Below are 15375 nucleotides of genomic sequence, written 5' to 3' on the forward strand. Positions count from 1 at the left end.
AGTAACTTAACTGCTCTCATATTCCCATACACTTATTTGATATTGCCACACGGGGAGCTCCCTGGGACATGCCGTCATAACCTGACTACTGTGAGGGGTTACACGCTGGTAAGGGTTCAGGCTGTTGAGGACAGATCTGGGCTAGAATAATACCCAGACTCTTCCCACGACCGCCCAACTTCTGCCCAACTGTTTAACATGGGTATATGTACCATACCACACCCGTGTCCATAGAATGATGTTTAAAAATAGAAGATAAAGAGCCCACTGGGCCCCAATGGCTAGAGAATTAAGCCAATCAAACATCTGGATTACTGAAATACGTATGCTTTATTAAGTATCTAGATATTCGCTAATAGTTGCTAGATTAAGTCTAACAGAGCTAAATTTATTCAAGTATTCATGGATTAAGACACTTATACACCTAATAGTAGCAAGAACAACAATAATACAGATAACACGATTGCAACAAAGGCGGCTGGCAATGTCATATGGTCTGTCCTAATATCACCTTTTATCAAATTGCTTTACCTACGTGCAGTTACTAACACTTCTGATAGCAAAGCAAACCACAAACCACAGGCAGGGCGCCTTTAACTAGGTTTCCGTACTCTGTGCACTCTTGGTCTCCTCTGGTGTGATTTCTAATTTCCTCCCCTGCAATATCAAGTGTGTACTTAGTAAGTACTGATTATATCAGCCCAAATATGCGTTCCCTGGCTAGGGAGGAGTGAGGTGAGAGCCTCAGTTAAGGACCAAAACAAGCAAGAGTTCCCTAGAATTGTAGGTGAAAGATGCTATGTCTTACTTCTAAATAATACATGATGCTTTTCAGAACCCTTGTACAGCATTTCAACTTCTCTTTTTTCCTCTCGCTTGTCTCTCTTCACTTTTGTAACTTCAGTAGGTTGCACGTGAAGCTCTGTGTTAGCTTCGTATCTCAGTGGTAATAGTGACTTCTTTGAAGGGCATGTTAAACAAAGCAAAGTTGGCGAGTACCAGTAACAGAGGATCAATTTGAAGTTAAGAGAACTGAAATATCAAGATTTTTCTTCCATTTGTCAGATCTGGTGTAACAGAAGTTAAGTTTTCAGCAGAAAAAGGTATTTCTTGCTCTAAACTATATAAACATCCTGTGATCTGTAATATCTTTGAGATAGGTTGTGGGTTTGGAGGAAATAAGATCTTTCTCTTAGATATCTTTTAAAGGAAGAATACTTACCTTGCTTACAGAAGCATTAGTGAATATTCTAGGTGCGTCTCGTCTCACTTTACCCTGCCTGTCCCGGTGCAGCCAACGGCCTTGTCACAGCACAGGACACGGAGCTGGCACCAACTCCGTGACCTAATGCTGCTTCTCTGGTACTGATGATGGGGAGTTGTAAATTTACTAAGAGGCCTGGATACTTACAAATATTCCAGAAGATAATCAGTTTTCCTCCCAAATACATGACTTACATTTTTTTTAGAAGAATTTTTTGTTACTTCAAGTCCGTCCCCTTCCTCCGACACAGAGCCCAGGAGCAGAAATCACTGAACAACAGCAACCAGTAGAGGAATGAATGCGTAATAAATTAACCAGAAACCATGAAAACCAAAGCTAGCCAGTGTAAGAAAGGAACACACTACTAAATATTTTCTCTGTTCTCCAAAGACTTTGTCTTAAAAACTTACAAAGCCATTTGCTTCCCTTTCCAAAATCTAAAGAGTTCTAGTTTGTAAGCTGAATCAGTAACTCCAGGCTTTCAAACAGTATTTTTTCTTGTGGGCTTTGTAATCTTCCACTAAGCATGTGGATGCACAGCTTAAATTTCACTGACTTGATGGGATGTATGTTTTAATGGATTTTAGACACACAGAGCTGAAACGTAAAATATGCTACTGAACTGGAAAAAAATTGCTCTTCCCCTACTGTTTTGTTTTTTTTTTTTTTTCAAATAAATAAAAAGGTGAACTTAAAACTTAACCTAACTGAAGTTCACAGTAGCAGGAAGAGTAACATATTTTGGTAACAGAAGCAGAAAAAGGCTTCTCCCCATGATCTGCAGTATCCCTGGGAAAGATGTCGTATCAGTACAGCTAAGATTCCCTTAGTCTGAGCTGTATCAATCTTTGACAACTTAAATATCTTCAGCTAAGCTGAGTAAACATAATCTAAAATAAAAGCTAGCAAGCAGGAACAAACTTTTGCATAACACTTATTGTCATGCTTTAAATATCACTCTGTTGGATTAATAAGATTGCTAAAGAAAAGAAAATAATTTTCTTTCCAAGATTTTTCTCTAAGTGTAAATTCTTGTTCTCTGTAGTTCTGTAGAAGTTTTTTATATTTCACTTACATTTGCATCAATGCACAAAACACTTAAGGATTGCTGTGGCTTTTGAAGAGACCTAGGGAAGCTTTAGTAATAAGTACATAACAAAATACCCCTTGGGTATTGTACAGACTCACAGCAGCCATGGGAGATGCTCTTTAGGGACCAAAGCAGCACAGCTGTCTGTGGATCCCATCCCTTCTGCTCCTCTACCATCCACAGCAGTGAGATCAGGAATGCTGGAAGAGACATCCTTGCCTTTTCTTTTTCAAGAAGTGTGAGCAACAAGTTCACAAACAATGACTTTTCCTAAAGGTACCTGCATAGGAATCTTGGCTGTGTGTCTTTCCTGCACACTCTTTTCCTCCCACCTTCCCCAAGTAGGATTATAGGTATAATTTATAAGATGTGACTAAGGTGTTAGGTACTAGCAGTACCTAATGGCTCATCTGTGGTTTTTTTTTTTTTAAACAGGAGGATGAACAGAACTTAACTGCCTTTTAGGACTTGACTCCTGATGGGCTGGATTTTCTCTTGGTGGGAGTTTTCGAAGATTGATGCAGTGAAACAAGAAACAGCCAATGGCTTCAGAATCCATGGTCCCAGAGCAGGCAAAACACCTGATGAAAGGAAAAAGGCGGCAGCAGCAGCAAACTAGGCCTTCCAACAGTGATGGTGAAGATGACATCTTTGTATTTGAAGCAAATGAGGCTTGGAAGGATTTCCACAGTTCTCTTCTTCACTTCTTTGAAGCTGGAGAGCTCTGCGATGTTACACTGAAGGTGATATTGTCACACATCCATTGCATTTAACAGTCTGAAGATTAACCTACAAATAAGCATGGCGGAGGTGGCTGTGAATTTAGGCAGGGGTATGGAAGCCATAGAACACCTGTTGGATCTGAGGCAACTCTAGATATGCTCGTGGGTTTTTTTCTTATTTAGGAAGTTCACAACTGAAATGTAGATGCTTTGACAGTCCAAGAGAGGAAGTACATGACACTCATCTCATGCAACTTGCCTTCTAAGCAAGTTCCCACAGTTGATCAGTACATTATTCTGCTGTTTCAGCTCCTTGTAGCCTCTTTGTTCTCACACACACACTTTCATCCCCAGTTTTATCTCTATTTTTGCATTCTTTGCTGCTTTGCTAGGTCTTTCCTGGCAAACAGGATTTCTGGAACAAATCTAACTTGTAGCATTCTCAAAGAAATGAAAAAAAAAACCCAAACCCAGACAGTTATGTTCTACAGCTGATCAAAGAGTAAAGGAGAAGGAGGAAACCAGTTTTATGATTCTTACACAGCATTGCTTTAATGCATTCTGTGTAGCTCAGCTGTATATTACTTGTATCCTGATCACAATAAATTTATATCTAGCATCCGTAACAGCAGTTGCCAGCACCCACAAACATTAAGTATGGCTTAGCTGGACATCTTGGTAGTGCAAGATAGTTACTGAAGAAAAAGATATGAAGCTTAGTTCCTGTACCAAGAACAAATGACAGATGCCTCTGGGAGAAATCGTTAGCTTGCCATTTTTACTATTACATAATAACAGGAAAAACTCTTGACAGATGGGTGTCCCTACTGCCTCCCATCTTTTTAAAATGCTTGTGAGACAACAGAAATCTCCAAGAGGAGGAGGGTTTCTCTCCCTTCCGCTCCTGTGGACAACAGGAGTAGAATAAGCAAGAACTTTTTTCTGTTCTGCTTCAGATACTAGGTTTTTAAACTGCCTGTCACCAGGCACTAGATGCAGCAGCATAATAGCTCCAGTGGCTCATAGCAGTTAACGCTCACAGGACACTGAATAACAATACTGAAGCTGCTCCAGACAGCATGAGAGCCATGAAACAGAATTTGCGTGAAAGCTCATCATCAGGTCCTTTTACATCTGTCATTTTAAAAGGTCTTTTGGGGAAGAAAGTTAATGTCAGAGCTCTGAACCCTCTTCTTCTCTTTTCTTGATCTTATCCTCGCCTTTCTCCCTTTCCACCCACCCTTGCAAAAAAGGAAGAAAGTCTTATTTTATAAGCCTAGTTAAACATACACTCCTGCTAGGGAAATCTGGATTGGAAAAGACACCTGCCTGTGGCTGCAGCTTACCGTTCCCTAAGTTAGGCTTGTATTACTGTTTGTTTGTATTACTGGGGTGAAGCTACTTTGGTGATGTAAAAATATTAGATTGTATGACTTGGCTTCCAGTCCTCAAGCGGAGAATATAATCGATGGAGGCTAAAGCAACCTATGCACATTTTACTGTAAGGCTTTATAAATCAGCGATTTTCAGTGACTGGTAACTATGTATTGAACTAGAATTTTCTGGAGGGCTTGTTTTCCTTTCTGTAGTGCTCAGGCATTTCTCATGTTTTGAGAATAATTACTTCTCAACTGAACTTTCTGCTTTTGTCCATGACCTATGATAGGGAGCAGTTTTGGCATTGCTGTTGTCAGACCAATTATTGTTCTAACTGCTGGCTCTCAAAATTATTATTTTTTTTAATCTGTGATAGTTAATAACTGGAGGAGAACTCTGATTTTGAAATACCAAGAACATGCTAGATACTTTAAATCAAGCAGATTTGAATAAAATAGCAAAGCCACTTAATGAGTTGGTCTAGGAACTGTTCCTTCTGGAATGACCTAATTAACACACACTGAAGCATCCCTTTTTTCCACACTTTTAATCTGCGTACTCTTTCATGTGTGTCTGCTCTCTGGGCACAACTCACTGCTTACCAGGCAGGTTACACTTGAGTTGGAAATACACACTTTTAACAAGGGTAGAGCAATTGTGTGAATCACAGTTAGGAAAATCTCCAAATTATCCTTTATCATTTAATATCCTTTTTTTTTAATTGCAAGACAGCTCACTGTAACACCTTCATCTGAAAATGAAGATGTAATTCAAGGCTGTCAGGGAAATTGCCTAATTTGGCCATCCCTTTATATTCCTGCAGAATGATGAAGGCTATAAGAAAGCACTGCGTAACAAAACTGAGTACTTGATCGGTCGTTTACCTTCAATATGTACACTTTTAATGCATTGGAATTCTAAAATTTTGTAAGTGAACCACCTATTTTGCACTTTCTGATCAAAATTTTGAAAAATACCTCTTCTTTATGGGGAATACTATATCTTTTGTGGCTAAACAGCTTCTAAAATCTTGAACTGAAGTAATTGGTAACTTTTAATAATCCACGTAACAGCTGTTATTACAATGGTTTTACATGAATTTGCTTCTATAAGCAGCATTATCCATTCCTTAACAGCAGTAAAACTCCAGAGGTTTAAATTAACTAGTCTCAATATGTCTTTTTACAATTTTTCCCTCCCTTAAAGTCTCTGAACATGCATAAACCAAACAAATGGCTCTCCTCCTGTCTCCAAGATACATCTAGAAGGTTCCTAAGGACATTTCATTCAAAAAACAGGACATGGCTTTTAAAGAAAAAAAAAGTTCAGTGCACCAGTACTATTGCTTCCTGGTGTTACAGCCTTGTTGTTACTCTGGTGGCCAAGTTACAACTCCAGTCTGCTTGGGATACATCGAGCTAATGTCAGGAGTAGAGGGCATTTGTTTCAACAAAATGCCTATCGAGTCCAGAGTTCTGATTTCAGCTTATCTGCCCTTTCTGTCATAGCTGAAAGAAACTATCCGAAACTGAAAGATTTTTTTTTTGTTCTTTTCAGGTTGGTTCAAAGCTCATCTCCTGCCACAAACTGGTGCTAGCTTGTGTTATACCTTACTTCAGAGCCATGTTTCTTTCAGAAATGGCTGAAGCCAAGCAGACGTTGATCGAGATCAAGGACTTTGATGGTGATGCCATAGAAGATCTAGTGAAGTTTGTGTACTCCTCCCGGCTTACTCTGACAGTGGATAATGTCCAACCTCTCTTGTATGCTGCGTGCATTCTTCAGGTGGAACTGGTAGCAAAGGCATGCTGTGAATACATGAAGCTGCACTTCCATCCTTCCAACTGCCTGGCGGTCAGGGCATTTGCAGAGAGTCACAACCGTATCGACTTGATGGAGATGGCCGATCAGTACGCTTGCGAACATTTTACTGAAGTGGTGGAGTGCGAAGACTTTGTAAGCGTGTCGCCACAGCACCTCCATAAACTCCTGTCCTCCAGTGACCTGAATATTGAAAACGAAAAGCAAGTTTACAACGCTGCTATCAAGTGGCTGCTAGCTAATCCACAGCATCACGCTACGTGGCTGGATGAAATACTTGCACAGGTAGGGCAGACCGAGGCGCCAGGTGCCTGGCTTGTCACTGATGTAATTCTATCATGAACTATTTGTACTAAGGTACTTTCCAAGATGAAAAAGATCTTTACCAGTTATCAAGTGCCTGATCTGGTATTCCCAGTTGTGAGCTGACAGTGGAAGCAGGTCAGACCTCTTGAATATCAGGAAGAAGTCATATTCTCCAATTTCTGTGGAGAGACGAGTACTCAATTTATGCTTATGGTTGGGGGGGGTGGGGAGCCAACAAAAAGCTGCATCTGTGCTAGAGGAGAAACTTCTTAGATTCACACATAGTGAAGTGGAGAAAACAAAGCCATCAGCTCATGTGGTTCGAGACTAGTACAGCCTGAAACACTCGATTCCCTTGCTGGTAAGTATTTGTGTTTAAGGAAGGAGAGCAGATCTGTTAAGAAGTTTTGTTACATGGCTCAGAAAGTAAAACTGTAATGGAGATACATCACATCAAGCTGTGCTACTTCTAGAAGGTTCTGTATATTTAATTAACAAAAGACCAAGATGCATTAGCCCTGCGAGCAGGCTTAGAGACATAAGTTAGACCTTTCAATGGTCACTGGCCCTGCTTGTTACCTGTAGGATCCAAAAGTAATTTGCAGTTCCTTTAGACATGAGCCCACTGCTTCTAAAAGAAACACATACAGGTATCAGAAGGTCACTCAGCTGAACCTAAACACCCACTGGACCTCCTCCTGTCAAAGTGTTAGGTACTTCAGTTATTCAACTTTTGGGAGTTTAAATACAATATTTGAGACAGGTACGGAGAACCTGTGCTGGGGAAGTGTGGGGAACACATGACATGCTGCAGAAGTATCTTAGCAGGTAGGATCAACTGTGCTGTTTCTGTTGTCACTGAACACCAACTGGACTATTTTGCATTTGGCAGAATTGCTAATATTTTCATCATGTGAGTAACAAGAGGCCCACTAACATGCTGCTCTTCATGCATAATTTTTCAGATTTCCCAGTAAAAGATCATACTGTATTAACTTTGCTCCAAAACCCTTCAGTTTCATCTAGACTAGCATGAGGTTTTTGGTGCAGAGAAACTTCTTTAGTACACTATAATTAAATTTATAGGCAACATAATTTGAGATTTAAAAAAAATTACATTGATTTTTATTGTCCAGTTATGTTAGCAGATGAGATTAACAGCTTTATTCTATTAATGGAAAACAGAGTCTATAATGAAGCAATGGAAAAGCCCTGTCCATATTGTTGCTAGCAGGAAACAGGACTGGGCCTCTTGACAGTTACTGTTCACATCATAATCAGCCTTACGGGTTTCGCTGTTATCATAAGGGTCTGAATTTGTCAGCTATAAGTTCTAACCACATCACTAACCTTATGAGTCTATTAACAGGGCTGTGGTGGTGCTTTGAATCGGCCTAAAATAAGCAAGGGTCAATGTAAAGGAAGAAATGGGACTGAAAGCAAGTGGGTAAGAAAGAACTGGTAGGGACGCTTACGTAAAGACAACTGTCAGCTGTGTAACAGTGCCATCCTGCTACTCTCAGAAGCACCAGAGATACTGGACTTCTTCACTATCACTGCTGAGCTAACTGGGAGCTGCATGACAGTGTTGATTCCAAACCTTAGAAAGTCAGGCAGTGGTTTACTTCAGTGCCTCCCTGCTAACACCTGTCCCACCTTTGTGCCTTCCTTTTGTCACCCCAGTCTGACTTCATCACTGTTTCTCTTGCAAGGACAAATTAAGAGTTTGCAGAAATAAATGACTGTGGGGAGGGAGGACATTTCAAGACAATCTGGAAGAGGCTGGACTTATTTCAGATGTGGAATCACTGAACCATGGAATAGTTTGAGTTGGAAGGGACCATGGAGGTCATCCAGTCCAACCCCCCTGCACTGAGCAGGGACACCTTCCACTAGCCCAGGCTGCCCAGAGCCCCATCCAACCCGACCTTGAATGTTTCCAGGGACGGGGCATCTCCCTCCTCCCTGGGCAACCTGGGCCAGTGTTTCACCACCCTCAGTGTAAAACATTTCTTCCTTATATCTAGTCTAAACTTTTCTTCTTTTAGTTTATAACCATTACCCCTTGTAATATGCCCTACCCCTGGGGATTGCTCTGGCCAGTGACGGCCAGTAGCTGCACAGCCTCATCCAGAAAGAGCCTCCCATTCCTCAGCCTCATCACCAGCTCTCCTGAGGAACCTGCAGTCTGTCAAGTCCACACTAGAGAAAGGTGTTACTGCACTAGCAATACTTCCTTAGCAGACACTTAGATCATGTTGACAGTGCCACCCAAAGAAAACGAACCATTCTAGCAAAAGTCCCCTTAGGCTGGCACAGCCGTGAGCTGACTAACCTGCCAGAGGCTGTCCCAGTAAAGTCCAGATGCTGCCTGCGCCACGCTGGGCAGGCACAGTCGAGTACAGCCAGCGGCACTCGTACTTCCTCCGCTCAGCCTGGGCCAAGAGGCTGTTCTCCACCGCTGCTTAAATGCAAATGGTTGTAGCAGGCGTTTGTCACTAAAAAGAACTGTTCAATATTGCTGTTATTCCGGGGAAAAAAACTATGAAAGGCACTCTTTTTAGCGAAGCTGCCATCTGTTCTGTGTGCGTCACTGTAAATGGTGAGACTCAGCCAGTCCAGGCAGTTACTCCAACTGTGTTCATTTCTGTCAGGTACGGCTGCCGCTCTTGCCCGTATGTTTCCTTATGGGTGTTGTGGCAAAGGAAGAGATTGTCAAGCAGAATCTAAAATGTAGGGATTTGCTGGACGAAGCACGAAACTACCACCTTCACCTGAGCAGCAGGGCAGTGCCAGACTTTGAGTACTCCATTCGCACAACACCAAGGAAGCAGACTGCTGGTAATTAAATGTGTGTCTGATTATCCAGTAACGGAGCGGTGTGGAGAAAAGGTGGCGCATCTGTGCAGGATTAGATAGCTTGGTACAAATGGGTGTTAACAACTTCAGGCAAAATTGGGGAAGCCATTGTGTACCTGTCTGGTAACTAGGGAATGTGCTGCATTGTTGTGATGGGACAATTGTCCTAGCAGACCTTTAGCAGTCGTTTTATTTCTTTAAAGCATTATTTATCCTGATGGGCTCTATCTGTATTAGAGCTAGAACTGTTACATATGTTATGCGCAGGCAGTATGCTCCACGCTGTACAGAAAACAGTGAACACTTACCTTTTGGTGGGAGAAGGTTGAGCTAAATTTTAAACTCTGGCTAACCTACACCAAAAGTGAGTGATGAATATTAACTGCAAATCACAATTTTTACATTGGTCTATTTAACAAACAATGTTTATCTCCCTAAGCAAAATCACAAAAAGCATATTTTTAAAAAGCATTATTTTTGCAAGAGCATAGATAGTTCTTGCCGTAACAGCATGCTGAGCAAAGGCCAAAATCCAGCATCCAATATGCCTGTGGCCCTTGAATTGAAATATGTCTTCTCCTGAACTACCTAATTTTCAGTCCACTCTGCTATACAACTTTATCCCCCATCTTCCTGCTAGTTTTCTGGAAATCCATTTTGTCTTCCTCAGGTGTGCTGTTCTGTGTCGGCGGCAGAGGTGGATCGGGTGACCCGTTTCGCAGCATCGAGTGTTACTCTATCAATAAGAACAACTGGTTCTTTGGCCCTGAGATGAACAGCAGGAGAAGGCACGTGGGTGTGATCTCTGTGGGAGGTCAGTAATAACCCTCTTCAAAAGGCACTGGTTTGCTCCTTTTTCTGGAATTGGTACTTTTACTAAATACATCTCTTTTGCAATGGCTTAACTGTTGGATGTTCTTCAGTTTAGTAAAGCTTCTTCCCCACAAAGGGGTTTTTGATTCTGAAACAATTGGAGAGCACACTTACTGAAAAGACATTGCTGCGAACTGCACATAGGCTGTTGCCTTAATAGGTGTATTTTTAAAAAACCTGTTTATAAAGAAATGGCCTTACACAGCAGAGTCGCCCAGAATTTGCTAGTACTCCTACTACCTCCCCTTCATACCTGAATCCACACAAGCAAGTCACTTAAGTCTATAACTCTTCCAAAAGCAGACCTACCTTTATTTTTGGGTCTCCATCATCTGAAACCAGGTCCGTGCGGTCCAGAGCAGCTTAGCACCCATGATGCAACTTTTTGCCGTACACGGTAGCTCCTGCGTTGGTACAGCAGATTCCCCCCCCCCCGGAGAAAGTCTGGAGAGATTGACAGAAATGTCCAAAACTGATCTGACCTATAGTACTCAAGGTATGGGAATATTTATTGTCTACATATCTCAAGCTTTGTATAAAAGCCAAAGTTAGAACATATCTTTGGTTGAATACAGCATATAAAAATGTAAAGTCCTTTCTTATTAAAATACTGTATTGTAAGCCTTTGAAAACTCTTTATTTGAGCTTTTTTTTCCTCCACACGGGCAGGGATATTAGGTAAATGAGAACTGAAATGTTGCCAAGCAATCTCTGTATCAAAAGATATCTGTATTTTTCAGGTAAAGTCTATGCAGTAGGTGGACATGATGGAAATGAACACTTAGGAAGCATGGAAGTATTTGATCCTCTCACTAACAAGTGGATGATGAAGGCATCAATGAACACAAAGAGGTATGCATTCCATGCTCCAAAATTGAAATCCTAGTCTTGAGATATCATTCCTTGCTGATGCTGAAAAACATGAACATCATGTCTGTCTTGCCTTTCTTTGGGTTTCTAAACTCTGCTATTTTTAGGATTTTTTTTTTCCTATTTTGGGGCTGGAACGCTATCAGACACCTTTCTGTACTAGCTGCAAAGCAAACACAAATCTGCATCACATACTTGCACACATCACATATTTGCACAAACACAAACTTTTATGTAACATACTGAGTATTTCAGCGCAAAACTGCATAATCCTTCCCTCTAGGGACAGGTCCTGATACTTGCACGCATCACATATTTGCACAAACACAAAAGTTTTATGTAACATACTGAGTATTTCAGCGCAAAACTGCATAATCCTTCCCTCTAGGGACAGGTCCTGACTGGTAATGCCAGTTACATTTGTGCTTTGGTTTCCTTTTGTCACTCTGTAATCCTTTTCTTTTTTTGGGGGGGCTGGCTTCTGGAATGGAGAGCTCTTCCACTCCAGCTGTGTTTACAAGCTGATATTTAAGGCCTTTCTGCTACACCTGATAAAGAACTTGGAACTGATTAACTGCTTCTGTGGGTTTTTTCTCATTTTAAAAATGAGAAAGATAACTGCCAGCAGAACATGCACAGTGAAATACTTCATGCCCAGGAAACCGTAAAAAGCCGGAAGCACTACACACTGAAAGTCAGATTGAGGATCTTTCTTGCCTTTTGACACAATGCTTTTAAAGAGCTACTGGACCCATAGATCTGGAATTTTTTGTTTCTGCTGTCATTTAAATCAACCTCCTTAATTCTACATTCTATGCTGGTATTTGTTGTTTCTACATATCTGCAAACCTTCCCTCTCTGCAATGAGACAAGAGTGATCTCAGTGAAATGGTAAATCACCTGTCTTAGGAGTTAAAGCAGAAACGTAACTCTGAGATTCTAGACCACACTTGACACTAAGTTCTCTAACAACAGTGCTTTTAATTTTGTACTTCTGATTATACTCTTATAGTGGTAGATTTAGTAGAAAAAAAATCCTGACAACTATTTCAACACAGACTTAATAAAAAAAGAACAGAATGGAAGAAATCGCAATTACATCTTGCTAGAGTTCAGTCATCTAATATCCAGCACAGATTTGCCTTTTAGTATGCCTTAATATCACCCCAAAAAAATTTATTCCCAAATTGCAGCAGCAGCTATACCAACAGAATTAAAACCAGAAGGTTTTGGTTCTCCATCAGATTCAACAAAACAAGATAGGAGTTGTAAAGTTCAGTACAGAGGTAGAGAAGTCAACTAAGACAACCTCATATATCAAAGCATGTAAGTAGAGGACTTGGGCCTTAGGTGACATTCAGTCAAAAAAATATTCCATGCCTCCCTGCCTTTTTTTTCCCCCCCAAACAGGAGCTTTGCCTTTTTGCAGTCTAAAAATATTCTAGCTTCAGAGTCCTGTTTGTGGATCACATAATTACATACAAGTGCCTGAGAAAGCTGAGGTGAAGATACAAACTCTGGAGCCCCTCAAAATGCGAGGCTGCCAACACACAAAAATCTTTCAGGATAAAGCTGCAAGACTGGCACTGGTGTGCACAGGGCCAGCCACATTTATTAGTCATCATTTATTATAAACTTCACTTATTAAGTTTTCATTGCTTTTTTACCCCCCCATCGTTTGAAACAGGCGGCAGTCAGTTAACATCGCAGTGTCTGTGACTTCCCCATTGCCTTTCCTGAAGGATTTGCACTGAGATATTGACCCTGTGGTTTTCTTAGGAGAGGAATCGCTCTCGCCTCCCTTGGTGGCCCCATTTACGCCATCGGAGGTTTAGATGACAACACCTGCTTCAGTGATGTGGAAAGGTACGACATTGAGTCTGATCGGTGGAGCGCAGTGGCCCCGATGAACACGCCCCGAGGAGGAGTCGGCTCTGTAGCCCTTGTGGTAAGTGACTGTTTCCTCCCAAGTTGGGGCCGACTGAGGAGTCGGCCTCTGGGGCTGCTTTTCAAATAGGCTTTACAAGGCGGAACACAATGTGTTAAACACAGCTGGTGGGTCTGAGCACCTCCAGTCATCAAAATCCTCCAGAACTGTGCAAAAAGTGAGGATATTTAGGATAATACTCCTATCAAAAGGAACTGCACTCCCTGTTACAACAGTATTTGAGGTATTGTGAGCAAGTACCAGGACTCTTCCAACAACATCAGGCTAATGCTTCCCCTCTCATGCAGAAGACTCCGGCTTGTCACGGTTACTGTGTTTAAAGTGCATCTGCACTTCGGTCCCCCTGTTGCCATGTAGACTCTGCAAAATATCTGCAGTAAATTTTCACTTCTTTAACTGGAGAACAGCATTTACAAGTTGTTAGATAATTAAGTCTGTTGTTGGAATTGGTAAATAAAAGTGAATCATTAGGACCATACACATATAGTGTGTTTTCCTGTAATTGTCAGAGTGCTTATGAAAAGCTGAGTGAACAGATCTGCATTACAGATGATCTTTCCCCATACAACTGTTTTCCAGAACCATGTTTACGCTGTGGGTGGCAATGACGGCGTAGCGTCTCTTTCCAGTGTGGAGAAATACGATCCCCATTTGGATAAGTGGATAGAAGTGAAAGAGATGGGGCAGCGGAGAGCTGGCAACGGCGTCAGCGAGCTCCACGGCTGCTTGTACGTTGTGGGTGAGTAGGCGTGTGGCATTTTGTGGTGCTCTTCCTGCCAAGTGCTGGCATTTGGAAGAGCAACTGGGGAACAGACAGACCTGACCTGTACTGTGTGTTCTTGGGCAGGAGAAGAAAGCAAGCTCAACCAGGGAATGCTTAAATGAAGGTATGTTAGCGAGAAAATAAAAAAGCAGTTCCTAACCCCCTCTTCAGGACAGGATTTTTTTTCCTACTCAAGTGTTCATCAATGCTGTAATTTGAAAACATTGCAAGAATTTGTTTTCCTTAAGCCAAAAGAAGATCAAGACCATCCTTTGACTGGGCTTTTTTCTATTCCAATTTAGAAACTGTTTCATTATAACTGTGTGTAAGATGAATTGAAGGAGAATAACAGAAATAGTTCTCCTTGCAACGCTGATTTGAAGAAAACTGTCAGCTTGTACAATGGCAGGAGGGAAAGCTGTTAGATTAATTTTTAGGAGCTTGTAAAATTCATGTAAAGAAATAGAGCTGGACACTCCCCCACTGAATGCCAAGAACAGCCTGATAATGACAGTCCTGGGTGTCACCAGCACCTAAAAACCAATAATGTGACGATTCTTTGCAGGTGGCTTTGATGACAACTCTCCTCTGAGCTCCGTGGAGCGGTTTGACCCACGCAGTAACAAATGGGAATACGTAGCAGAGCTTACAACTCCGAGGGGTGGCGTTGGCATAGCGACACTGATGGGGAAAATTTTTGCAGTTGGAGGTCATAATGGCAATGCGTACCTGAATACCGTGGAAGCGTTTGACCCCATCGTCAATAGGTAATTAAATTTTTTTTAATTTGACTTAATAAGACAATGATACCTGCCTATACAAAAACACAACATACTAGGAATAGTGTGCAGCAGGAGTCTGTCGTTTCCTGGTAATAACTGAGTAATGTCTGTGACTAGCGATGCAGGAGTGCTGCTTATGCCACTAAATATTGTAAATATTCAAGAACCTCCTCTCCATCCCTTGTACTCTTCCCTTCATTCATTAAGAATCTGCATTCTTCTGGTTGTTTCAATCTGATTTGGCACTAAATTTAGTGGAGAAATAATAAGAATAAACTAGCAGGGTGTATTTTTGTGCAGAGTAAACAGCTGTGTTGTACAACAGAATTTATTGGAAAATAAATTCTTCCAAGTTGCTCAGAAAGGACAGGATCTTACCTTTTTTTCCTCTGCCATCATCTTCAGGTGGGAACTTGTTGGCTCGGTGTCACACTGCAGGGCAGGCGCAGGCGTGGCCGTGTGCTCTTGTCTCAGCACCCAGATCCGGGACGTGGGCCAAGGATCCAGCAATGTCGTTGACTGCATGTGAGCTCTGCTGCTTCTTCCAGGTTCCAGAGGAGGCACTGCAGGGCTTTTTAATCCCGTCTTTTGTATGGTAGCTCAAGAAATAAAACCAATACATTTTGTTTGTGAAAATGTTCCCTTCTGCAACTGTAAAGCTTTTGGTGACGTTCTGACAACAGTGGTACAGAAAAGCCTG

The 15375-nt window shown here is 41.6% G+C and overlaps 1 protein-coding gene across 3 annotated transcripts; it reads left to right on the forward strand.

The window, feature by feature from the left end:
* The first annotated feature begins 2786 nt into the window (after window positions 1-2786).
* KLHL8 (kelch-like family member 8) lies at window positions 2787-15204 on the forward strand. Of its 3 annotated transcripts, none has more exons than XM_010084081.1 (9): window positions 2787-3097; window positions 6011-6559; window positions 9235-9421; window positions 10110-10253; window positions 11053-11164; window positions 12962-13130; window positions 13710-13869; window positions 14459-14660; window positions 15081-15204. In XM_010084081.1, the coding sequence occupies exons 1-9, from the start codon at window positions 2897-2899 to the stop codon at window positions 15202-15204; spliced, it is 1848 nt and encodes a 615-aa protein (XP_010082383.1). In that variant the 5' UTR covers window positions 2787-2896. The 3 variants fall into 3 exon arrangements, with proteins under 3 accessions (XP_010082383.1, XP_010082384.1, XP_010082385.1); XM_010084082.1 differs by having other exon boundaries at window positions 2897-3097; window positions 6239-6559; XM_010084083.1 differs by lacking the exon at window positions 6011-6559 and having other exon boundaries at window positions 2897-3097.
* The last annotated feature ends 171 nt before the right edge of the window (window positions 15205-15375 follow it).

This window comes from Pterocles gutturalis, unplaced genomic scaffold, assembly GCF_000699245.1.
Source record: "Pterocles gutturalis isolate BGI_N339 unplaced genomic scaffold, ASM69924v1 scaffold25585, whole genome shotgun sequence".
NCBI classification, from domain to species: Eukaryota; Metazoa; Chordata; class Aves; order Pterocliformes; family Pteroclidae; genus Pterocles; species Pterocles gutturalis.